The sequence below is a fragment of the Trichoderma ghanense genome (assembly GCF_004382785.1).
Source record: "Trichoderma ghanense strain CCMA-1212 chromosome Unknown scaffold_6, whole genome shotgun sequence".
Classification (NCBI taxonomy): Eukaryota; Fungi; Ascomycota; class Sordariomycetes; order Hypocreales; family Hypocreaceae; genus Trichoderma; species Trichoderma ghanense.
In genome coordinates, this window is record NW_027395669.1 from 393,695 (window position 1) to 417,424 (window position 23,730).

General features: G+C 57.3%; 9 protein-coding genes across 9 annotated transcripts; 3 read left to right on the forward strand and 6 right to left on the reverse strand.

Annotated features, from left to right (window-relative positions):
* Positions 1-467: 467 nt before the first annotated feature.
* On the reverse strand, positions 468-1,264 carry CCMA1212_005741 (Succinate dehydrogenase assembly factor 2; the record flags this gene model as incomplete). The annotated part of the gene is made up of 2 exons (XM_073702988.1): positions 1,020-1,264; positions 468-901 (listed from the first exon to the last, which is right to left on the reverse strand). The coding sequence occupies exons 1-2, from the start codon at positions 1,255-1,257 to the stop codon at positions 468-470; spliced, it is 672 nt and encodes a 223-aa protein (XP_073558295.1). The 5' UTR covers positions 1,258-1,264.
* Positions 1,265-2,481: 1,217 nt separating this feature from the next.
* Positions 2,482-4,298, reverse strand: CCMA1212_005743 (uncharacterized protein; the record flags this gene model as incomplete). The annotated part of the gene is made up of 2 exons (XM_073702989.1): positions 2,482-3,443; positions 3,515-4,298. 2 exons carry the CDS (start codon positions 4,296-4,298, stop codon positions 2,482-2,484), a joined length of 1,746 nt encoding a protein of 581 aa, XP_073558168.1.
* Positions 4,299-6,188: 1,890 nt separating this feature from the next.
* CCMA1212_005744 (Indoleamine 2,3-dioxygenase) lies at positions 6,189-7,533 on the reverse strand (the record flags this gene model as incomplete). The annotated part of the gene is made up of 2 exons (XM_073702990.1): positions 6,189-7,151; positions 7,216-7,533. 2 exons carry the CDS (start codon positions 7,531-7,533, stop codon positions 6,189-6,191), a joined length of 1,281 nt encoding a protein of 426 aa, XP_073558169.1.
* Positions 7,534-9,261: 1,728 nt separating this feature from the next.
* On the forward strand, positions 9,262-11,064 carry CCMA1212_005745 (uncharacterized protein; the record flags this gene model as incomplete). The annotated part of the gene is made up of 2 exons (XM_073702991.1): positions 9,262-9,580; positions 9,767-11,064. 2 exons carry the CDS (start codon positions 9,262-9,264, stop codon positions 11,062-11,064), a joined length of 1,617 nt encoding a protein of 538 aa, XP_073558170.1.
* Positions 11,065-11,365: 301 nt separating this feature from the next.
* CCMA1212_005746 (putative oxidoreductase) lies at positions 11,366-12,247 on the reverse strand (the record flags this gene model as incomplete). The annotated part of the gene is made up of 1 exon (XM_073702992.1): positions 11,366-12,247. The coding sequence occupies one exon, from the start codon at positions 12,245-12,247 to the stop codon at positions 11,366-11,368; it is 882 nt and encodes a 293-aa protein (XP_073558171.1).
* A 1,334-nt stretch (positions 12,248-13,581) lies between these two features.
* On the forward strand, positions 13,582-14,619 carry CCMA1212_005747 (L-threo-3-deoxy-hexylosonate aldolase; the record flags this gene model as incomplete). The annotated part of the gene is made up of 1 exon (XM_073702993.1): positions 13,582-14,619. The coding sequence occupies one exon, from the start codon at positions 13,582-13,584 to the stop codon at positions 14,617-14,619; it is 1,038 nt and encodes a 345-aa protein (XP_073558173.1).
* A 773-nt stretch (positions 14,620-15,392) lies between these two features.
* CCMA1212_005748 (L-rhamnono-gamma-lactonase) lies at positions 15,393-16,581 on the forward strand (the record flags this gene model as incomplete). Its single annotated transcript, XM_073702994.1, has 2 exons — positions 15,393-16,068; positions 16,145-16,581. 2 exons carry the CDS (start codon positions 15,393-15,395, stop codon positions 16,579-16,581), a joined length of 1,113 nt encoding a protein of 370 aa, XP_073558166.1.
* An 814-nt stretch (positions 16,582-17,395) lies between these two features.
* On the reverse strand, positions 17,396-19,486 carry CCMA1212_005750 (uncharacterized protein; the record flags this gene model as incomplete). Its single annotated transcript, XM_073702995.1, has 1 exon — positions 17,396-19,486. One exon carries the CDS (start codon positions 19,484-19,486, stop codon positions 17,396-17,398), a length of 2,091 nt encoding a protein of 696 aa, XP_073558415.1.
* Positions 19,487-21,253: 1,767 nt separating this feature from the next.
* On the reverse strand, positions 21,254-23,641 carry CCMA1212_005751 (Cell pattern formation-associated protein STUA; the record flags this gene model as incomplete). Its single annotated transcript, XM_073702996.1, has 3 exons — positions 21,254-22,558; positions 22,663-22,790; positions 22,858-23,641. Coding segments are annotated over 3 exons (2,217 nt in total), but the record flags the coding sequence as incomplete, so codon positions are not given.
* Between the last annotated feature and the right edge of the window lie 89 nt (positions 23,642-23,730).

The following is a 23,730-nucleotide window of genomic DNA, read 5'->3' on the forward strand; positions in this document are numbered from 1 at the left end:
ATCGGGTACCTCCAGGCACATGCACACCACATGTGGACAGCTGCCATGGAAGTGTGCAGCGCCGCTAGATATGGCCACGCCGATTCAGCAGGCCTTGGGAGGAGTTCAAAAAGGCTGTGTGTGAACTTACCTGAACATCCACTCGGTGAGGCCGCATAAGTAGGTCTTTGACATGTCAAATAGTAGGAATTGATACTGCACCAAGCTTGAAGGTATTCGCCCAGATAAGTAGAAGTAAGGTGATTGAGATCCTACCTCCATACATCCAGGGAAAATCTCTCTACAGCAATCATTAGGAAATGGAGTAGAAGATGGGCAGCAGCCGAAAGCCCTCCCCCTCAGTTCGTCGTAGAACGACCCATAAACCGAATCTCTATCTAACAACCACAACCCATGTAGCCTCACAACCTATTATACACATATCAATACACCCTCCCCCCCCAAATCATGCGCATCTTCCAAACAACTCACCCCTCCAAAGGCGGCATAAACCCCATCCCCGTCCCCTCCCCCCCAACACTCCTCCTCCTCACATGCTCCCTCAACCTCTCCAACACCTCGCTATCCCTCCACCTCTTCGGCACAGGCCTATACGCCGGCTTAAAGTTGCCCACCGTCTGCGCCCACTCCCCCTTGGGCGGACTCTTCGGCAGCGCCTCGTCCTCCCGCCGCGCCGCGAACCCCTCGCCCGCCGACGCGCTCGCGGGGCTCATCGTCACCGACGGGTTCGTGCTCGAGTTGGGCTCCCGCTGCGTCGCCCAGTAGTAAATGTCCCAGTCGTTCTCGTCCAGGAACAGGTCGTACTGGTCCAGCTCCGCCGTCGTCATCGTGGGCAGGTGCTGTGCTGCAAAGGTCGATAGGAGGAGGTCTGATTCGAGGGTTCCGCGCTTGCGGGATTGATCTATACCAAATGAAAAAGCAAAACAAGAAAATCAGCCTATGTGTCGTCCCTGTGTACAGATGGTATATCGCTTGGGTATAGTAGTATAAGAGAGTTGGGGAGAAAAGCTGCTACATACACAAAAGCCTCGCCCGCTTCGTCGCATCGTCCTCGCCCACCCTCCTCAGAGGCTCAATCCGGAACGTCGCGCCCTGCAGCTCGCCAACGCCGAGCTCGCCCGCCGTGGGACCCGCGTCGTCGCTGCTTCGCCGGAGGGAAGAAGTCGTGAAGGCGCATCGTGCCCGAGAGGCAGCCGTCAAGCACCGGAAAGGCGCGGCCGCTGCGGGACGGAACGCGGTTCTGATAGAGACTGACATGTTGTCTCTATGAACAAGTAGGACAGAGCTTGCGGCAACGTATATGAAGTTTGCAAGCAATTCAATCTTTGAAATGCCTTCGGAATAAATGACGAAAACGATAAGCCGAGGCCGGAATGGCAAATTCGGGCTCCCAATTATTCTCCAAGCGATTGATTATTCATTCAGCCCGCCAAGCTCTACCCTTCTCCTCTGTCCAGCTCGTAAACGGCAGCAGCAAGATATATGCGCAAATAAAAAGCCCTCATAGCATCAATTGGTCTAGTGGCGCAATGGCAGCGCGTTGCTTTCCGGTGGCAAAGGTTCCAGGTTCGAGTCCTGGCTAGATCGGACTAGGCTGTTCTTTTTTTGCTGCTTTTTTCGGCTGGGTGATCAAGCATCATTCGCTCGGCGGCCCCCCTGTTGGATCGCTTCGTTCCGCATGAGATCGGATTCTGACCCCTTGCTGCTTGTCAAGGGTGGCAATTCATCTGCTTCAATCGGATTCCCGTGCCTTTTTTTGGTCTTCATCGGCAACGTCTCTGCCATTACGTACATTGACAAGGGTAAGCGAGAGGGCACACAGAGCTCTGTCTAGACTTCAACATGAGAAAAAAAACAATATCAACATCGTTAATTCAATCGTTACAGTACATACATATCTAGGAGACTAACAAAACAGAGAACGAATGAAGAAAGAACAGATGATGAAAGAAAATGCAGATGCATCTCATCGCGCATGCAGTAAGATGATCATCGTGCAAGTGAGGCAACGGGCTCGTCTTTCGACATGCGCCATCGTTGCTCGACATTAGGTCATTAAGTCGCGGCCAAGCAAGAGAGACATGCTTTTATAGACACCAGGGACCACGCCATGCGTCGCCCTCGTACGTCACCAACAACAAAACTTTTGAAGAAATGTCAAACCTCTAATGCTTTTTGATCCCATTGAGAGTTCTCCTGTAACAGTGCTGAGTGCCCCGAGAACGACAGATCTTTGCTTCCAAAGGCCAGTTCCCTGTTTGCGCCGTCTACCCGGTGGAGAAAAACGACAGGTGCCGCAAACGCTGGAAAGGAAACCCCGTGGTCTTGGCTAAAGTGCCTAAGATATAAACGAAAGGAGATGCATGCATATGCAGATGTTGTAAAGAAAATATGCGTCACGTGTTGGGGCCAGGGGCACATATGTGCACCGTCCTCGCTCGTATTTGGTTTGCCTTGGTCGTCGAGAAAATCCGCGGCGTATCATACCCCTAGGGCGTTGACGTCGGAAGAGATACTCCGATGCTTCTTGTGGCTGCTTCCGCTGGCCTCGCTCGTGGCCTTGCGCTTTGCGGACAGCGTGTCAAGAGGGCCACGGGCCATGTCGCTCAGCTGCTTCTTATGCCGCCGGAGGGGAGTCAAGGGAATCGCTGCCGTGTCGAAACGATCTGACTTCAAGCCCCGAAGGGCAGTGTAGTTGTATGGCCCACTAAAGGCCAGGGAGTCTTGGGTCGCTTGGTTGCTCAGAATCAGCTGCTGGTTGATTTGATTGCGGCGGAAAGCGCCAACAGTGTTTGAGTTGAGATGTGAGAGGACTTCGCCCATGTCGCTCGAGGCGGTGGCCGGGCGGTTTGGCGACGCGCGCCATTTGTTGGCGTTTCCTTCGTCGCCAGACGACTCGTCATCGTCGGCCTCACCAAACGTGATGAAGTCGTTAATGTTGAGCTTTTCTTCATCGTCCTCCTCCTCTTCCTCCTCCATGCTAGGGGCGGTGGAGCTATCGTCGGCGTTGGCCTCGGCCGGGAAGGGGAAGAACGCCTCCGCGGGGCCCATGGCCTGGGCATTGACAAAGTCACCAAAGGTGTTGGAGGAGAACATGGCGCTGAGCATCATATTGGCCGAGTTGCTGAGCAGCGGAGCCGAACTTTCCTCTATCGCCCAGGGGAAGTTGAACTGCTCAGGGGACAGGTCGAGCTGCTGCCGCCGGCGAGTGGGCGTGAAGATCATCATCTTGCGCGTCAGTGGGTTGAGGACAGCGATGGGCTTCTTGTCCGACCGGTCAAGGTTGAAGCGGCCCACGCGAGGCTGGCCACGCTCTGGCTTGACAGGGGAGTCTGCCTCTGTACCCGACGCCTCCTCGTCGCTCATTGCATTAGACTGGCGTCGACTCCTCTTGCGGATGATAGGCTCGGGTATCTCTTCTTCATCAGTTGTGTCGCCATCAGCTGAGCCATCGGTGTTAGCATGGGAGCACAAGCGCCAGCCAGGTGCCACGTCGAGTAATCATATGACTCACACTCATAGCCATCAAGCTCCAGAGGCTCCTCGAACGTCGGGGTGAAATTGTCAACCGCACTGGCAGGCCCGGCAACGGGCATCACAGGGGCATTGTCGTCTTGGGAGAGTTGTCGAATTACTTCCTCGGCATCCGAGTCCGAGTCGTCTCCCTCTTCTTCCTCGTAATGGCCGTGGTAGTCCCAGAAGGAGTTGGAGCCGGACGATTCATCAGGGTCATGTTCAATCTCTTTGCGAAACGCAGGATCGAGAGCATTTTGCGAGACAAAAATGTCGGGGAACAGATCGGCGTGGTCGTCTTCAGTCTCGGTGGAATCAGAGTCGCTGTCCGGCACGTCGAAGCGAACATGGCGCTCTATGATGGGGTCTGAAGCGAAGGCGTTGGGATCGTGGTAGAAGTCGTGTTCCTCGTCAACTTCTGACAAGATGCCAGCCCAGCTGGCATTGTCAGCATCACCGTCGTCGTCTTCATCCTCGGCCTCCTCTTCAGCATCGTCGTCCTCGTCGTCGTCTTCGTCGTTGCCAGCGTCTTCGTCTTCGGCGTCGTCATCCGACAGCGGTCGAGGAGCATCAGGGGGTTTGGATAAGCCCTCTGTGAGTATCATTTCCTCCTCGACCGCGATTACATCCTCCTCGTCGTTGTCCTCGGAGTCACTGATATCCTCGACGGCCGAGTAGCCCTCCTCGTCGGAGAGATCAAGCGATGATGATGTGTCCGAGTCACGCCGACGCTTCTGAGCTTTGGCCGCTGCTGCGGGGTATTTTTGACGAATGTTGCGAGACATCTTGTGTGTTGTATAGGATTTGTGATCAGATAAGACTTTTGTGTAAGAAGGATTCCCCTGGTGATAAGGGGGTTTCGCTTTGGCCGTGATAAAAGGCCTTGTTGTTTTGATTCAGGCGGAGTTGGCCAGATGGATGCAATACAGATGCAGTCTATAGCTTCTGAATGCTTGCTATTGAGCCCTTGTATCGAAGATAATGCTTTGTGGCCGAATGAGATGACAATTGGAGAGCGTTATTGTTCGTAGTTGGCGATTGCAGGGGAAAGGGTTAGCTGGTCAAAGGATGATTTGTTGAAACCTTTTTTTCTTCCAGCAATTGAGACGTTGAAGGCCCTATTCGCGGGCAACTGGCAGGATTTGTGATTCAGAGACAGGCTTTTCGAAGAGCATCCGAGCTCGAGAGCGGGAAAAGAACCTGTTGAGAAGCTTTCGTCGATGGAATTGATAACTGGGTATGGGCACGTTGGAACTGCTGGACTGCGAGCCGTGATGGGCACGGCCCGCAGTGGGCGTTTACAGCTCAGCGACGGCCGAAGGCATTGTGGCTCGACGAAGGTTCTGACTGGGGGCTTTTGCTCTGGTGATCCTGGGCTATAGGGCGACTTCGTTGTCTGGATTGGGGTTGTGCTGGTGATGCGGCAGAGGGGAGGAAGAAGAGGAAGAGTGAGGCAGCAGGAAAAAAAGTTTTGATGGCCCCGCGAGAGGAGTACGGCGTTCCAGGTACCTCCTGCCAAAACTCCAGTTCATCGCATTCCCGTTTACTTTTTTTTTTTTTTTTTTTTTTTTTTTTTTTTTTTTTTTTTTTTGGAATGATTCAAGTTCAAGGTGGGGTCTGCCATCTGATTCGCTGGCGCAGAAAGATGGAGAGAAGCTAAGCTGATTCGAGACCGACGCCTGGACCCGATGCCGCGACAAAAAATCAGAGAGAAAATCACTTAAGAAAAAATCACAACCATCAAGCGATCGTCACCGCTTCTTTGCGTCGGGCGCTGTTGATGCGCTAGTTGGCGAGCGCTGTGCAGCTGCTTCCAGCGGTCGAGAGCACTAAAAGGACCGCCTGTAATTCTTGTCGAGGCGGGGCGTCTTGTCCACTGATCCCATCGATTGACGTCCACCTCATGGATCCCCGCAGGTTTTTGCAGAGGCGCCACTTTGGACGTGCAGATTCGGCCTCTGATTTGATGCGTGACGTGCATATCGGGCTCTCGATCGTGGCCATTCCAGGCATTGGCTGATACTGATTCTATGTACTCGGTTCACATTCTGGAGACGAGCAGTCGATCACGAGACGCAGGTTGCAGCTGAACGACTCGACTACAGTAGCAGCTCCACCTGCTTGAAGTTCCTGCAACGCCTTGAAATCATCGTTTACGTCGAGAAGCTGGAAGACTCATCGTATGAGTCCTCCTCACAGCGCCACTGAGGGGCCTCTGGCTCGTTTCACTCGACTGAGTCATAGGGGCGGCCCATACAGGGCCTCTTTTGCATGTGCAATTCGACGGAGATGCTGCTGTTCTCATCTTTGATGCGACTGATTTGGTTAGCATCTTCGCCTCGTCTTCTTCTCCGGCTTCATCTTGAGCTGTAAAGGGATGCTGAATTTGGATAGCATTATGTACGAAAATGTAATAGCCTCAGCAAGACCATCCAATGCCTCTTTGTACGGCAAGCAGCTCTCAAAGCCACCCGCTGTCCTCCTCTATATTCGCCGTCTGATGTATCGCTTTCATCGTCCTGCTCTAGAGGATAGGTGTGTATCCAAAGTCCAATTCTAAATCACCCGCTGTCTTCCCACAAAGAATCAAGCATCCTACCATGACGCCCCAAACGCCCGTGGGTATGCAAACAACATGAAGTAAAACTTCCAAATCTCAGAAACAAAAGAAATCTTCACGGCTTCGAATCCACAAGCAACCCCGCAAACCGAGTCTCGTCTTTGGTCTGCTTCAAGAACGGGAAAAGCTGGGATCCTCCCGTGCCAGTCAGTTGCTCGCCCTTCTTTTCCGACGAGGAGCTCGCCAGGTTCTTGCGAGTCGACCCAGTCCAGGGCTGCTTGGACGGGATGAGGATGTACCGCGTCACGATGCCCAGGTGCTTCTGTCGAAACTTGGTCAGGGTCTCCGTGGCTGCCGTGTAGGCCTTCCTAAGGCGCTGCTCCACTTCGCCTTCAGAATCCTCGAGATCGAGCGCGAGCTGGCGGATGCTGCCCAGACGAGCCACGTGCACGAGGAACCTCGCGTGAGGGCCCGGCATGTACTCTCTCATCTCGTCGTGGAAGCTCCGCTTGCTCTCCGAGTGGCCCTTGTGCTCGATGCCGAGGACAATGTCCCAGAACATGATGAGCGAGCTCTGGCCGTTGCTTCCGCCCCTGAGCTTCTTCCACTCGCCTCTGCCGTTTCCTTCGTCGTAGAAGACGCCCTTGGGCAGGCCAGCGGCCTCCATGTTCATGGTGCCGGCGAGGAATGGCCGGATCTGGTGGTAGAACACCATGGGGTCGCAGCGCTCGTGCATGCGCTCCAAGAGGACGCCGACTTCTTCAATGTGCGTCTTGAGCTGCTCCAGCGCCTCGATGATGATCTGGTAGTCGTGGGTCTTGATGGCCTCGATGGCACGGGTCATGGTTGGGATAATAGAGGCGGCCTTGGCCTCCATGGCGACGCTGATGAGAAGGAACCAGGCCTCGGACTCGGTCCCGGTAAAGGACAGCAGGGTGCTGAGCTGCTCGACGTCGGCGAAGTCGTCTCCATGGCAGTGAAAGTTCCAGAGGTTGGCGCCAGCATAGGTTAGAGTGGGAGGCAGCTCCAGATGGGCGGAGACGCGGAGGAAGGGGACAGTCAATGTCGGTGGCAGAATCTATTGATCAGGGTGAGTTAGCATGGGCATGGGCCTCAGTCCACGATGCGAACGCCAGTCGTACCTGTTCAGGTATATCCCCGCCCCAGATGTATGCGTTTGCGAAGAAGGACAAGATGACATAGGCTCTCCGCCACTCGGCTTCAGACTGCAGACGTTCTGTCGACAGCAGGGGAAGCTGTCTGATGGCGTCACGGATACAACCAGCTTCGATCAGCTCAGACAGGTTGTGAGCAACGAGTTCCCACGGCTCATAGTATGAATCCGAGAGCATCCTGGGGAGGTTCTCCTCTGGAAGAAAGGCATTTCTTGAGACGGCAAACCTGGCCAGGTCTGTCGGCTCCAGGCCCAAGGTTTCTTCCAAAAGGGCATGAGGAGACATGATGTGAGGGCGCTGATGTGGAGTCTCAAGGGAGGCCGTTGTTCGGTATGGGTTCCGGTTGATGAAGTACTACAGCAAACGGATAAGGAAGAAGGAACACAGATGAAGATGCTCCTGTCTCTGGTATGGGCTGGCTTGATGCTCCTGGACTTGGGATCCGCTGAAACCGGACGCTTTGGCCTGTTATATGATCTTCCGTGGAGGCGACTATGATTTGGAAATCGTGGAGTTGGGGAGCAAGAGATGCTCGCAAGCGAAGGCGATGAGACGGGGGAAGCATCGCATCACGCCATGTGGACACTTGGATATTGTTCGAGGACAATGATTCTCGTTACCAAGATCCATCATAGCCCCGTCCATTCTACGGAGCACGGTGCACTGCAGGGCAATGCAAGGCAGAAAGGGAGGGAGCACGGATCGCGGGCTGCATGTAGATGGACAATGGCTTCCAGTTACCCTCTGATCCGCGTCTGCATCCGAAGCTCCGTCTTTCCATCAATAGCGACTAGTGGCTGGCCTAGCCCCGTGTGAGGAGGATAGACTCGGGTTTGGCCAGGGGGCGGATCGACACGTTGGGCCGATTAGACGCCGCAAGTCAGATTTGCGAGAGCTGTTGGAGAGGTGACAGATTGGGGATCCTTTGGGGCGGAGCCATGAGATGATGGTTGAGTAGGCTTTGTTGGAGATGGCCTCGATTCCGGGGTTACGATATTACGAGCCTGGTGCAGATGGATGTTGCGAGGCTGAGCAAATGGAGTGGAAGTTTGCACGCCACTTACACGGTGTCTTACGTCCGTACATGTATCGAGCATCACAGTGCTTCCGCTGGACAGCCACCTATCCCTTACATTACGGAGCCATTGTAATAACATGCGAAGAAGTCTTGCAGCATGATGGACAGGGGCATGCTGCGGGAAATCACAATTCCAGATAATGTTGGGCTTGCATGGTCCTCAGGGGCTTGCCTTGTGAAACGCTCACTGTGAGATGTTGGTGAGATCTGTTGGTTGGCAGAAATCTCCAGACAACAAGGACTGCCGTGCTAACGAAGCCCACTTAATCATATCACGATAATAATAGGTATTCCAACGGCATATAATGAGGCCTAACTAAATACTTGGAACCGACTGAACCACCCAGTGGCGAGCATGCACCCAGTCCGCACCTTGGGAACATTACCTTGGCCACTGCAGTCTGTGCGCAAGAGTTTCCTTAGGCAGCTTCACTGCTGGCTGGCTGTGCATTTTACGCTCTTGCTTCCTCTTGTCTGTGCCTCTCAGAGAGTCTCTATGATGTCCTCACGTTGTGATGCAAGTTATTAGGAAGTCGAATCATCTCACCGTCATGGAGTCGAGACATACAAAACAACAGAGAGGTGCGGCAGTTCGGCCACGGAAGTTCGGAACAAGGAGGGCGGAAGTGCGGATTTGCAACCGGCTCGTCGTCACTCGTCGCCGTCATGCGGCGCTTCCACATGGAGTAATTCTGCAATCGATAAGCCGGGGGAGGGCGGCAGGACGCGGAACGACGCGGGACAAGGAGGAAAATGCATGACATGCAGCCGCTTGGACGAGGATAAAGACAGGTGCTGATTAAGGGACCAAAGAGCGCCACCTCTAAGACTTTTGTGTGTGTGTGTGAAAGAGAGAGAGAGAGAGAGAGAGAGGCGGACTCACTGAACGAGAGAGAGAGAGAGACAGACTAGAGATTCGAGAGATTGCCCCCTTGATGCCGCTGCTCTCCAGACTGTTGCCTCGCACCACCCGAGCCCTGTCCAGACGTGCGCTGTTTTCATCATCATCATCATCATCATCATCATCCGTCACCACTCCCATCTACAGCATCAACAGCACCCGCAAGATGAGCCTCAAGGCCTTTGTCGAGCGCCTGCGCAGCGGCGCCCCGCCCGAGTTCCCGCACGACGCAAACTCGCTGCGCTTTGCCCAGAGCCTCGACTCTCAGGACTCGCTCCGGCACCTGCGCGACGACTTTATCTTGCCCACCAAGGCCTCGCTGAAAAAGCGAGCGTTGGACGGCACCATTCCCGGTAAGTAACCAAGCAAGACTCCTTTCAAAGTTGAAACGGCATCAGGGGTCGAAGAGCAATTCGTGGGCGCCACCGTAGGGCTCGAGAGGCGTTGGAAAACTCAGGCCCAACAACCCGTTCATTGTTCCGGTCTGGTATATTGAACGGGGGGGCGGTATCGTCGCGGCTGCTAATTGGACACTGCAGGACAGGTGAATAGCGGCACCAACGGCGTCAATGGATCTGGAGCTGGAGCCGGAGCCGGAGACGAGCAGGGCATCTACTTTGTGGGCAACTCGCTGGGCGCGCAGCCAAAGGCCGTCCGCGACTACGTCCACGCCCAGCTCGAGACGTGGGCGTCGGTGGGCGTCAACGGCCACTTCACAGACATGGCCGCCTCGCCCCTGGTGCAGTGGCAGGACATGGCCGAGGACTGCGCCAACAAGTCGGCGGACCTGGTGGGTGCCTCGCCCAGCGAGATCGTCTACATGAGCACCCTGACGGTCAACCTGCACATGCTCATGGCCAGCTTCTACCGGCCCGACGACCGGCGGCACAAGGTCATCCTGGAGTGGAAGCCCTTCCCCAGCGACCACTACGCCATCGAGAGCCAGATCCAGTGGCACGGCCGCGACCCGGCCCAGAGCATGGTCAAGATCGAGCCCGACCAGGGCTACATCATCTCCACGGAAAAGGTGCTGGCCACCATCGACGCCCACGCCGACTCCACCGCGCTCATCCTGCTGCCCGGCATCCAGTACTACTCGGGCCAGCTGTTCGACATCCCCCGCATCACCGCCTACGCCAGGGAGCGCGGCATCGTCGTCGGCTGGGACCTCGCCCACGCCGCCGGCAACGTGGAGCTCAAGCTGCACGACTGGGACGTCGACTTTGCCTGCTGGTGCACCTACAAGTACATCAACGCCGGGCCCGGCGCCACCGCGGGAGCCTTTGTGCATGAGCGGCACGGCAAGGTAGAGTTCGGCGACGACGCAGACGCCCCGACGTACTACCGCCCTCGCCTGGCCGGCTGGTACGGCGGCGACAAGCGCGTGCGCTTCAACATGGCCAACACGTTCGTGCCGACCCCGGGCGCCGCCGGCTACCAGGCGTCGAACCCGTCGGCGCTGGACCTGGCCGCCGTGTCCGCGGCGCTGTCCGTCTTCAACAAGACGAGCATGCGCGACCTGCGGTCCAAGGCCCTGGTCCTGACGGCGTACGCCGAGCACCTGCTGGACCAGATCAACGCCGAGGCCGAGGCCGCGGGCGCCACGCCCTTCTTCACCATCATCACGCCGCGGGACCCGGCCCGGCGCGGCACGCAGCTGAGCGTCCTGCTGCGCGAGGGCCTGCTGGACGGCATCGCGAAGGCGCTCGAGGAGAACGGCGTCATGTGCGACAAGCGCAAGCCCGACGTGCTGCGCGTGGCGCCGGTGCCGCTGTACAGCCGGTTCGAGGACGTGTGGAGGTTTATGCAGATTCTGCGCGGCGCGTTGGGTCTTTGAGCGAGGTTTGCAAAAAGCGAGGAGTTTGATATTTGGTAGCATGGCTAGAGTTTCTGTGGGACATGATGCTGCTTTGTGATGCAGAGGACGGGATATAGGATGGAACTGGGGCTATGATATCAATGACATTGCATCGTTCATGCTAGATCCTTCCCCTTGTAAACATATTCTATAATTCTCAAACGTCCATCTTGTTCTGTTGTGTCCCTCTGACAAGCAGCCCATTGCTTTGGTTTATTACTTGTATTATACAAAAACACTCCTGGCCCATCCTCATCAACCTCTATGTTGCCAACGCCCCCTACTCCGCCAGAGGAGCATCCGTGCTCCGAATCACCTCCCGCCACTCGTCCAAGATCTTCCCCGTCTCCGCCATCTTCCCCCTTACAACCCCCTCCGCATCACTCCCCAGCACCACCCTCACAGGCAACCCCCTCCCGCTCGCCACCCCCGTCCCCGTCAACACATCAACAACCACCTCAGCCCCCCTGTCCACATCCCCAAGCTGCCTCCCATCCGTCTTGACAAGCCCCTTCCTCGCCCTCCCCGTCGGCGTGCCCTCGTCCTCGTACGCCTCGAGCCTCGCCCGCGTCGACACCCTCGCGCTGGGATTCAGGAACCCCGTGCGAAAGTATCCCGGCTCAACGACCGTCGCCTTGATCCCAAACGGCTCCAGCTCGAGGGCAAGCGTCTCGGCGAGTGCAGAGCACGCCCACTTCGTCATGGCGTAGACTCCCGCGCTCGGCGATCCCCTCCAGCTCCCCAAGCTCCCAAACGTAGCCACCACGCCCCTGGCTCCGTTCTCCGCAACGGGCTGCCCGCGCATGTGCGGCAGAAACGCCTGAATCGTCCTCATCGCCCCAAAGACATTGGTGTCGAAACTCGCCAGCACCTCCTCGGGGCTCGCCTCCTCGATCGAGCCCTCGAGGATGTAGCCCGCCGCGTTGATCAGGTAGTCCACGCGGCCGTGCTGCGCAAAGACCTTGTCGGCGAGGTCCTTGGCGACGGAGAGGGGAGAGGTCACGTCGTAGGCGAGAGTGTGGGCGCCGGCGGCGGCGAGGTCTGCGAGGCGGGAGGGGTGACGGGCGGTGGCGACGACGGTGTGGCCGCGGCGGAGGGCGGAGAGGGCGATTGCGTGGCCGAAGCCGGAGGAGGCGGCTGTGATGAACCAGACGGGGGTCATTGTTGGGTTAGGGGGGGTGCTGTTGTTGTTGTTGGTGATGATTGTGTTGTAAGTTTATGATGAGATTTTGATGACGGTAGTGATGCTGTCGTTGGCTATGTTGTGAAGACGGTAGTTGTGACAATTGTGTTATGTATCAAGGTAAAATGATGTTGATGTTGGTGATGATGGCGATGGTGTAAGTGATGGTGTTGCTGGTGTTGCAAGTCAACCAAACCACCACAACAGCGCCAACACTCCCCTTTTATATCCAATGATATCTTCCGAACAGAATTCAATCTTCATCTTGAGTCATGACAAATTCCTCGAATCCCACAACGTCATCAAGAAAACACAAAATCAAAAGCTTCCTCACCAGAAAGAGCATCAACCAAGCCTTATCGCCATCTCAGCTCTTCGGCGTTTACCCTCGACCGAAAAAGAAAGCCCAAAGTCCAGGCCCCGCTGCTTTCTCGGGCTTCGGCTGGCGCTGCCGAACCAATTCCATCGGCTTGCACGCTATACGTGTATATTTGTTTCCATGTCTTATGTCCGCAGGCGTTGTCCAGAGGCACCAACGGAGAGCGTGGGATTCATTTTAAACGCCGAATCTCTTCTTTCTGGAAGGCCTGTTCGATTACCAAAGCGGGTTCCGTGGCTTGAGAGCAAGGTATGGGATCAAGGCCGATGGCTTCGGCGATTGAGAGACGATGACATAATGCGCATTTTGGAAGGTCATTCAGGTTTAACAGGAGCACAGCAGAAACAATTGACCTGATTCAGCTGGGACGTTCACACCTCGGACACCTTCATCTCCAGTTCTCTCACACACTCTCAATCGCCATCACATCCGTCTTTACGGGCCAAAGCCAGATGGAACTCGAGCTCCGTCTCCGTCAGCGGGATAGAGTCATCAGAGGTTCTCCCCTAAATAGGCTTATCCTTCACGCTCATAGGCGAAACATGCCCGATTACTCGATTTCCCGACTATGCCATCGGCCACGGAGCGGGAGAAAGATGAGCCATTCCTGCATGCTTGGCTGCGGTCGAGATGACAAGGTAGGATAAGAATCCGCCGCCTGTTGCTCACTGCTGCAGTAGCACTGGGTAAGCCGTGAGGGGAAGAAAGAGGAGATGCTGGGGGAATATGGTGTGTGATTTTAGCACCTACATGCTTCTCCGCAATCGGGTGGGAATCCGTGGAATATCTTGAGCCGAGGGGAACCATCATCACGACCAACGCAATGGGTTGATTTCTCCACGTCCGGCTGTTTCTCCTACAGCGACAACGGCAGAAACAGAAGCAGCAGAGAAGGAGCATCAAAGAAGCAAAGCACCAGCCAAACAGCATCACCATGGCCTCCTCCTCCTCCTCCATCCCCTGCCCGCCCCGCGGCATCTACGTCCCCGCCGTCGCCTTCTTCCACCCCGACGAGAGCCTCGACCTGGACGCCATGCGCGCGCACCTCACGCGCCTGGCCAAGGGCGGCGTCGACGGGCTCGTCATCCAGGGCTCCAACGGCGAGGCCATGCACATGCTGCACGACGAGCGCCAGCAGGTCCTGCGGCTGGCCCGCGAGGTGCTGGACCAGCACGGCAAGCCGGGCGCCGTCGTCGTCGCGGGCTGCGGCGTCCAGAGCACGCGCGAGACGATCCAGCTGTGCCGCGAGGCCGACGACGCGGGCGCCGACTATGCGCTGGTGCTGTCGCCCAGCTACTGGGGTGAGTTCCACCGACATGCACCATTGGATGCTCAACTTGCAGCTTCATATGAAACCTCAGCTAACATGCATCACATCCATTCAGTCGCCGCGATGCAAAAGCCTACCATCTTCAACTTCTTCAACGACGTCGCCTCCGCCTCGCCCCTCCCCGTCCTGCTTTACAACTTCCCCGCCGTCACGGGCGGCATCGACCTCGACTCGGACCTCATCGCCGACCTGGCCGCCGCCAACCCCAACATCGTCGGCTGCAAGCTGACCTGCGGCAACATGGGCAAGCTGCAGCGCGTCGCCCACGACCCGCGCATCGGCCGCCCCTTTGCCGCCTTTGCGGGCAAGACGGACTTTTTCCTGCACGGCCTCGTCGGCGGCTCCCACGGCGTCATCGCCGCCACGGCCAACCTGCTGCCCAAGGCGCACGCGCACATGCTGCGGCTGTACGACGAGGGCCGGCTCGCGGAGGCGCAGGAGCTGCAGACGCGCTTCAGCAGGGCGGACTGGGCGCTCGTGCAGCTGGGCGTTGCGGGCATCAAGGCGGCGCTGCAGAAGTACTATGGCTATGGCGGCGGGAGGAGCAGGAGGCCGTTGTCGAGCACTGTTGATGCGAGGAAGCTGGATGGCGAGGTGGATGCGGCAGTGGGGGGGTTGATTGAGCTTGAGAATTCGTTGTGATGGATATGTTTTTATCCTGGTCTCGTTATCTAAAGTGATGACACTAGATGAGTATATAGATGCGTATACGACAAGCTTCATGTCAACTTATCTCCTATCACCACCACTCCTTTTCTATATCCATCTGCATCGGTCTCTACGGTAGGACCCTTGATCATGTCCATCTACTTTCCCATCATCCCATCTCCAAAATACCCGTCGCCTTAAATCCCCATCCTAGCGTCCCCCAAGGCGCCACGTCCAGCCACCATCCATCCACCGTCTCCCAGCCAAATCTCACCTCCACTCAACACCTTCCACTCCAATCCCGTCACAGCGTCCGGCTCCTCGGGCCAATCCACCCCAGACGGCACAATCTCCAGCACGAGTGATAACCACAGCTGCAGCTCGGCTCAGTTTCTGCTGTCATTCTACCTTGATAGCGCAACTACAACTCGTATCTTTACCTGTATATGCTCCCCACTTTCTTTGTTTTCCCCACCTCGGACCCCATTTTGCTGCTTCTCTAGTATGGCGGGGTAACAAGGAGAGATTCAGGTCCCAAAATAGGGGACAAGGGGAAGCTTTCCAGGTCTTTGTCGGTGATGGAGCTCGTTTGATGTGACCAGTTGCATCATCAACATCACCGGGGGTCGGATCGCGTCCATCTCGTCTCATTCTTTCTTTTACCCTTTTATCCTCTTTTTTCCCTCCTTCATCCTCCTTTTTCCTTTCAATCATACCAAACCTCCCAATCCCCCTCCAACAACTCATCCTCACCAACCACCGCCATCATGTCCTCCTCCTCCTCCTCCCAAGAAGACCGCCTCCTCCTCCCCATCATCGACTCCCACATCCACATCTACCCCGAATCCGAAGTCCCCTCCCTCGCCTGGTGCACCCCCGACCACCCCCTCGCGGGCCAATTCTCCCTCGACCAGTTCAAGCACGCCGCCCGCTCCGCCCCGTCCCTCCTCGGCTTCGTCTTCGTCGAGACAGACCGCAAGCACGACCTCGACGCAATCGCCTCCGGCGCCGACCCCGAAGCCGGCTGGGCCGGCCCCCTCCAGGAAGTCCGCTGGCTGCGCCGCGTCGCCTGCGGCACGCCCCTCCCCGGCGAGGGCCACTCCGCCGACGACAAGAAGCTCTGCCTCGCCATCGTGCCCTGGGCGCCCTTGCCCGCCGGCGCAGCCGTCCTCGAAAGGTATCTCGCCAGAGTGCAGGAGGAGGCCGGCGAGGCTTGGCCCAAGATCAAGGGGTTTAGGTACCTCCTGCAGGACAAGCCGCACGGCACCATGCTCGGCGACAAGTTCATCGAGGGGCTCAAGTACCTCGGCAAGCGAGGCTTCTCCTTCGAAGTCGGCATCGACCAGCACCGTCGCGGGCGGAAGCAGCTCGAGGAGGCGGTCGAGATGATTGGCCGCGCGCACGAGGGCGTCCCCGACGACGAAAAGGTGACATTCATCATCAGTCAGTCTTCCTCCCCCCCAACCACATCTTACTCCGTACATGGATAGCCAGCTAACTCGTGACGTGTGTCATACAGACCACCTCTGCAAGCCAGACCTCACCATCTACAACGTCTCCTCGGACCCCTCCTTCACCGCCTGGCGCACCGCCATCTTCTCCCTCTCAAAGTCCCCCCGCACATACATGAAGCTCTCCGGCGCCTTCCCCGAGATGACGCCCGCCCTGCGCGCACAAAGGGACCCCTCCCAAGTCTTCCAGTCCCTGCTCCCCTGGCTCGGCGTCGTCCTCGCCACCTTTGGGCCCCGCCGCCTCATGTTTGCCAGCGACTGGCCCGTCTGCGAGGCCGCCTTGGCTTCGGAGAATGAGAAGGCGGACGAGAATGATGATGAGAGCGCTGAGGCGTGGCCTAGGTGGAGGGAGGTTGTTGAGAAGATGTGCTGGATGGCGACGCTGAGCGAGGAGGACCGGGCCATGATTTTTGGGGGCACGGCTAAGGAGGCGTATCGGTTGTGATGGGGAGCTGGGGGGGGAGTGATGGGATGCTCTATCTGAATGCGTGCGTTTGACGTACTAATGAGAACGTGATGTCTGTTCCTTTCCGTCGAATTGTTAATAAAGTGGCCATTCATACAAGCCTACAGGGGAAGCCTGTTGACTGTTTTTTATCAGCATCATCCACCACATCACACATCACAGCAAAGGGAAACTGGATGAAAAAGAGATAAAGAGTCTCATTAGCATAAATCATCATCATCTAAAGTAATAATAACTCGTCCCGAAAAGGGGAACAACAAGAAGGATGGACGACAGTCCAGAATGAATGAAGAAGCTCCTCGTCAGTGTCTCGGAACAACACTCTCCACACAACTTCGTTACTCTCCCACACAAATTCTCACAACAGGATATCAATCACCAAGCCCGTACTGACATTGGCAAGCAGAGCCCAGCCGCAATTCTTCTTCTTCCAAATGACAAAAGGGGAAAAGGGAAAAGGAAAGGGTAAAATCGCAGCAAGCACGCTTTCATACAATATCCTCCCATCCGTTCCCAGTCCAGATCGGCCCAAAGAAGAAACATAAGGGAAAGGGGGGGGAGGAGGAAATGGCCGGTGAGTTGGTGAGCATGTAAGGCTTGGTTGGTCCAAAAGAACGACAAACTGTCAAAGAGCGCAAAAAAAAAAAAAAAAAAAAAAAACAAAGCAAAGCAAGACAAACAAGCCTCCTTTTGTCACGTCCTTCCCTTCATCGCTATGCCAGGGCCGTTAATGTTTTGTCGTAGCGTCCGTCTCGTTCCAGCCAACAGGCTCAAGCTTGGCCCCCATCGCATTTCATCCTCGCCCATAGCTCCCCATCTTCTCGATAGAATTCAGGATGCCGCTGCCCCTGGCACCACCCGGCCGAGGCAGACCGCCTCCGATGCTGCTCTTCCCCCTCTCGTGAGGCGCCCTCATGACCGTTCCCGGGGCCCGGATGCCGGAGATGCGGTTCGCCGGGTTTGGCCTCGCCATCTTGGACACCGAGTCTGCTCGCTCCAACGTTGGCTTCTTGGACACGGAGTTCCTCCGGTCCGCCGTCGGCTGGCGCTGCGGAGCTGGTGCTTGGGGGGCAGCTTCAGGCGCGGGCTGAGGCTCGGGCTGCGGCGCGGGTGTCGCGGACGCGACAGTCTGCATGGCCATCAGCTCCTCCGCCAGCTGCACAAGCTCGCCCTTCTCGACCCTCTCCTGCTGCAGGCTGACGCGCAGCTCGTCGTTGTCGCGGCGCACCGTCGTGATGACGGCCTCGAGCCGCTGGATGTCCGCCTCGAGCTCCCTGATCGTCGCGTGGTCGCGGGCCGACTGGGCCTTCCACTGCTGCATCTCGGCGTGGTCGACCATGGTCATGGTGGAGTCGTGGCCCGCGTGCAGCCTCTCGTTCTCCATCGTCAGGTCCTGGATCTTGGCCTCGAGCTCCCACACCTTCTTCTCCCACCGGTTCTCGTACGACTTCTTGAGCGCCGCCACCTTGGTCTCGTGCTTGCTCTTGTAGAGGCCGTGCAGCTCTCGCGCCACTCGCTCGACGGCAATTTCCACCTCTCGCGCGCTGCTGTTGGGCTTATCGGGCGACGAGTTCCTCTCCAGGTCCTTGCCGGCGCGCAGGCCGGCCAGCTTGCTCTCGGCCTCCTGGTGCATCATCTCCGAGGCCTCCCTTCGCTGCTCGCTCTCCTGCAGCTCGTGCTCCAGGTCCTCCTTCTCCCTCTGCGTCTCGATAATCTCTTCTCGCACAATGCGGAGGGCGCCCTCCATCTCTTCCCTCAGCATCCGCTCCTCGCGCAGCCGCTCCATGGACTCGCCCACGCGCTTCTCGGCATCCACGACGGCGGTCTTGAGAGAGTGCACCTCGGCCTCCTTGCCGCTCAGCGACGCCTTGAGCGAGGAAATCTCGGACAGGAAATTGGACTTGAGCGTCTCCAGCTCCCGCGGCGTGATGGAGGGGATGCTCCTCGGCGTCGCCATGGGCGTCCCGTCAAAGTCAATGAGGTTTGCGCCCTGGCGGTTGGGCGTGCCCGTCATGGGCAGGTTGGGCGTGGTGCGCGAGGGCGACAGGACGTCGCGCCTGGCGGGAGATGAGCGCTGCGAGCGTCCGAGGCGTTCGTTGTAGTCCATGAGCAGGCTCGAGGTGGAGGCGGAGTCGTCGTCCATGGCGTGATGGGCTCGCTTTGCGTCGCGTCGTCCGTTGGGCGTCTGGCCCAGCCTCGCCAGCATGGCCGCGTTGGGCACGGCCGAGAAGGCGCTGAAGGCGCTGACGTCCATCGTGTCGTCGTCGCCGTGGTGTCGCTGGGAGTCGTCCATGCCGCCCAGCGTGGCCTCGCCGTCGTGCTCGTCCTCCTCGCGGATGCTGCCGCTCCTCTGGCCGTCATCAAAGATGCCCATGGCCCTCCTGAGCCCGTCGCTGCCGTTGCGCTCGCGGGTCTGCACCACCTCGTCGATGCTGGGAGACTGCTGCTCGTGCGCTGATGCTGCTGATGCTGCTGCTGTTGCTGCCCGCGATGCCACGTCGCCGCCGAGGCTGATCTTAACAGGGAAGCGTCGATCAGGCGACACCTTGCGCGGGCTGCGCACGCCGACGCCTCCACTCGCCTTGAGCAGCGCGCCGTCCAATGAGCTCCTCTGGCTCTCCACAATGCGCAGCGGCGACAGCTCCGTGCCTGACATAATGCGGCTGTGGCGCGATTTGGCGGGCGAGATGTTTTCCTGGTTGGAGCGTGCGTCGTCGGTCCGGATGCGCAGCGGCCTGGCCGTGGACTCTGGCTGCGAGGCGTCCGTCTTGGACGTGCTGCTGCTCATGGCATCGTAGAAGTCGTCGTCCGACTTCCTGCTGCTGGCGGTGGACGAGGACGAGTTGAGCATTGCGTCGTCGGCCGGCGAGAGCGGAGACGTCATCCTAAGGTCGGTACGGGTACGCAAGGGAGACGAGCGGTCGCTTATTGTTGTGTGCCCTTCTTGTACTGTACGTGTCGCCTTTTGCGCCCTCCTTGACGGGTTGCGTCTTCTGTGTGCGCACGCTGTGCTGCGACTTGTCTCCCAGATGCGTTCTTTTTTTCCAGGGTGTCGGTGAGTGAGTAAGTAGGAAGGTAAGTAAGTTAGTGGTGAGTGAGGTAGAGGATGGAAACTTTTGGTGTCACTGCCTGCAGCGCTTCGATTTAGCTGCACTCACTGACTGGCATCTGATTCGTACCTGCTTCTGCCAGGTCCAAGTCCAGGGCCCTGTCCGGCCTTAATAAAAGGCCCCCGCGAACTGAGGGCTTATGCTCGCTCGGAATGTTTATGCGCTGCATTTGTTGACCCGGTAACTTTTGCCTGCTAGGCCGCGTCGGGGCTAGCGCTGCGCTGATGTTCACGTGAGGGACATTGCAGCAGTTTCACAGTGGACAGAGGGCCCTAGAAAGGGGGCTGTACCTTGCCTTGTACCCTGTGCCTTTTTACTTCAAGAGGTTGTTGTACCTTACTTTGGCCAAATAGCAACAGGAACAGGAAAAGCCTCTGGTTTCAGTGGCTGCGCTGGTCTTTCGCTGGTCCCTCCGCCCTCGTGGCCGCCACAAACAGACCGTAACAGTCGACGACTTCACCTCGACTCGAATGATACAGTACCTTGGTGAATCTCAAATCATATACAAACCAAGCATTGCTGTTGGCATGCAAAAGCAACAAAAATCTTATTCTATCCACGTATACTCAATGGCTTTTATTGTCGTTTTCATAAAGTCGTTACCTAAGAACGCAACCCGTCCAATGCACCGTCTGTAGTGCTTTTATGGCGAAGAACCAGAGAAGAGAAAAGCAAGGGTAGGTCATAAGGTCATTATCAGGACTTGCCCCGACGTCTTCTCTCATTTCCAAAAAGCAAAACCCGCACGTCTTTCGCAAAAAAAAAAAAAAAAAAGAGAGAGAAATCAGAAATGCAAAAACAGAACAATGACAATCCTCAAAAGCTAAGCAGCAAGAGAGAGAAGTAGGAAATGGGAGAGCAGAAAAAGAGGAAGAAATGGCAGAGGCCAGAGACCACGGGAGTCAAGATGCCTTCCTCACCGCCGTACCTTAACCGCCCGCATCTCGCCTGAGATCATTACAGGAACATATCCTCTATTCTTCTCCGCCCGTAGCACTCCGCCTCTTCAAGAGCCGCGGAAAGGATAACGAGAGAGAACGGAAGCCGACAACCGGTGTGCCGCCCTTTTTGTGCAATTAAATTCCTCCATGCAGAAAAAAAGCCGTCACTCATCAGCCATGTACATCCGTGACAGGGCATCGTAAGTAACATAGAATCGATGGCTCGTCGTGAATTCATCATCGCGTCTTTGGCCTGTTGCGCAAGCCCATGAATCGTCTGCGGGTGCATGGAAACCAAATAAAAAGAGAAAGAGAGGGAAAAAAAAAAAAGAACCAAGATACACGGCAAGGAATGTCGTTACACCGTTGGAAAAATGGCGGAAGAGTGAGCAACAAACCGAAATGAAATCAGATGAAATGGTGCCACAAAATCGCTGCAGATAAAAATTATTTCATGACGCCGCCGCTGCCCCCTTCCCACCGTGGTTTGATGACCTGAAGATGCTGCAATAACCTCGAGAACATGGAACTCAGGGGAAACATGGAACTCGTCAAGGCGGGAAAAAAAAAGGGTTGAAATTACGCGTGTTGTAGTCTTCTCTACCGCCGACGGGGAGCAGCGATAGCCGAGGCAGGTCGGCTCATGGCGTCGTACGCAGGTGCGGATACTGTTGTCTCCAGCATTGTCTTTCGTCGCTTAAGGTCCAGGTTTCCCATGTCATCGCTTGAGGGCCGCACGATGTCGTCTTCGTCACCCCGTCCCCTCTTCAGGCCCGAAGCCGAACCATTCATCACCGGCGGCTGGGGGGCGTAGCCGTTGGACATGGAGCTCGACATGTCCGCGGGCGGCGCATATACATCGTTGCCCGAAGCCCCGTTGGTCGGCGCTCGGTCACTCGTCATCACATTGTACAGGTTGCTCGTCGACTGCTGGACGCGCTGCGGCGAGTTGTACCCGCCGTGATGCTGGTAGTAAGGCTGGGGCGGCGCGGCCGTTCGAGGCGTCGCGCGTCCCGAGGCAGCCGGCGGGTGGCTCTGGGAGCTCGCCATCTCCGACGGCATGTTTGAGTCGTTGTTCATCGACGCCACGCCGGCCGCGGTGTTGTAGCTGTACGGAGCGCGGGCATGGTCGTAGGAAGCACTGTCGTGAGTATACTCAGCCTCGTGCTCGCCCTCCTCCTCGCCGTGGCTCTGGTTCTGCTGTTCAGCAGGGCCAATGCCATTGGAACCCTTGTTGTCGGGCTGCTCGTTGGAAGAGATGGACGCAGGCGGTCGGCTTGCGGGGGGGCCCATCTCGCTCTTTGAGTACGAGGCGGCCTGGCTGTACAGGCGGTCCGGCGGAGGGTTTGCCGAGTTCTGGTACGGCGACTGTTGGGCCGAAGGTGCGCTGTACATCTGGCGCTGGCTGTCATAGCCCTGGGCAGCCGGCGGGTACGACTGCATGCTCTGGATGGAACCGGGAGGCGTTGCGGCCGGAGTGTTTGGCATCGAGCGCGCACTGCTGAGGCCACCATCCATGCCCTGAGATCCGTTCATGCCTTGATTCGGCCAGTTGAAGCCCTCGGAGGTCGCCATGCTTCCCATGACGCTGGAAGCGCTCGTGGGCGGCGTGGGGAAGGTCAGCGCCCGGTCAAGAGGAGGCCGGCTGGTGGTTGGCTGCGAGGGGAGCGACTGCTGAGGGCCAGGCAGAGCCAGAGGGTGGTGTTGTCCGATGGATGGAAGCCCAGGGGGGGGCGGGTTTCGCATGGGGACGCTCTCGCGCCTTTGCCGGTCAGCAGCGGTCATGACTTGGCTCGTCCTTCCGGGATTGGCGCTGGGATGGTACAGAAGGGCACCAATGTTGTGCACGAAGAGCGGGTACAGCATCTCCGTGATCTTCTCCTTGTTGGCAAAGTCCAAGGCTCGCTCATACGGAATCCTGCGCGAGGTCGAAAATAGCCCCTTGTTAGACACCTTCGTTCGCTTTGCGCTTTGTCCGCAACAGGATGAGAGGGGAAAACGTACCAAACGCCCTTCAGATGCATGGGGCCAATCTTGACGACATGGCGAACCTTTTCGCTCTTGAGAATGCCATCTCGACGGCCGCGGGTCATCCCGGCAACGTTGAGCAGCTTTGTTCCGTTGATCATATGGTTGTCTACAACCAAGCAGAGTCAGTGAAAACTGCACAATAGGCAAAGCTCGTCAAGTCGTGTCCACTATACCTTCTCGCCTAGCGACGCAGATGCCTCGAGCCTCGACCTGGAAGCAGAGGCTGCCTTCGTCCTCCCACAGCGTGGCAGTGACACGAGGCTTCATGCCTGGAGGGGGCTGCTGTCCCGTGGTGTCGAATCCGACGTATTGGGCCTGGCCAGCCACGCCGGGAATGGAGGGCAGAACAGTCGACGGGGTCCCCATGGTATTTGACACCGACGGCGGGGCGGCCGGGGGCGATGTCAGGCCATTGGCGTAGCCATACTGGCTGTAGGGGCCCGGGTTGGAGTAAGAAGGCCCAGGGGGCAGCAGTTGAGACTGGTGTTGCGAGTAATGCGCCAGACCGCCAGAAGTAACAGTCTGAGGGGGAGGGGGCTGCCCAGCTGACATGTGCTGTGTGTAGTACATGTCGGCACTCTGGTTCATCGCGTCGTAACTGACGATGGCGGTGGCCGGCCCCGTGATGGCTTGGGCAGGCAGCGTGGGAGACGGGGTCTTGGGGCCGTTTGACGATGAAACAGAGGTATACGACGACAGAGACCCGGTATGAGAGCTGATTGACGAGGCAATGGACCCAACACGGGGCGACGATGTGTTGGAAGAGTCTGCCTGGTACGGCAGCGGCGGGAGAGACGGCAATCTGTCGCTGCTCATAAACGATGAGCGGGAAGCGGCGTGAAAGCCCGGGTAAGGGAGGTCAGAAGGCCCTCGGGTCTGCACTTGGCTGTGTGGCAAATCCAGCTTTCCGGTGTTGGCCTTGTAAGAGCAGACGGGTGAAGCAGGCGAGAGCAGCGTCTCGTCAGGAGATGAGCAAAAGAAGAAATCAATGCGATGGAATTCGACGCTGGCCACTCAAAGAACGCTCGCAATGAAAGAGTCCAAAG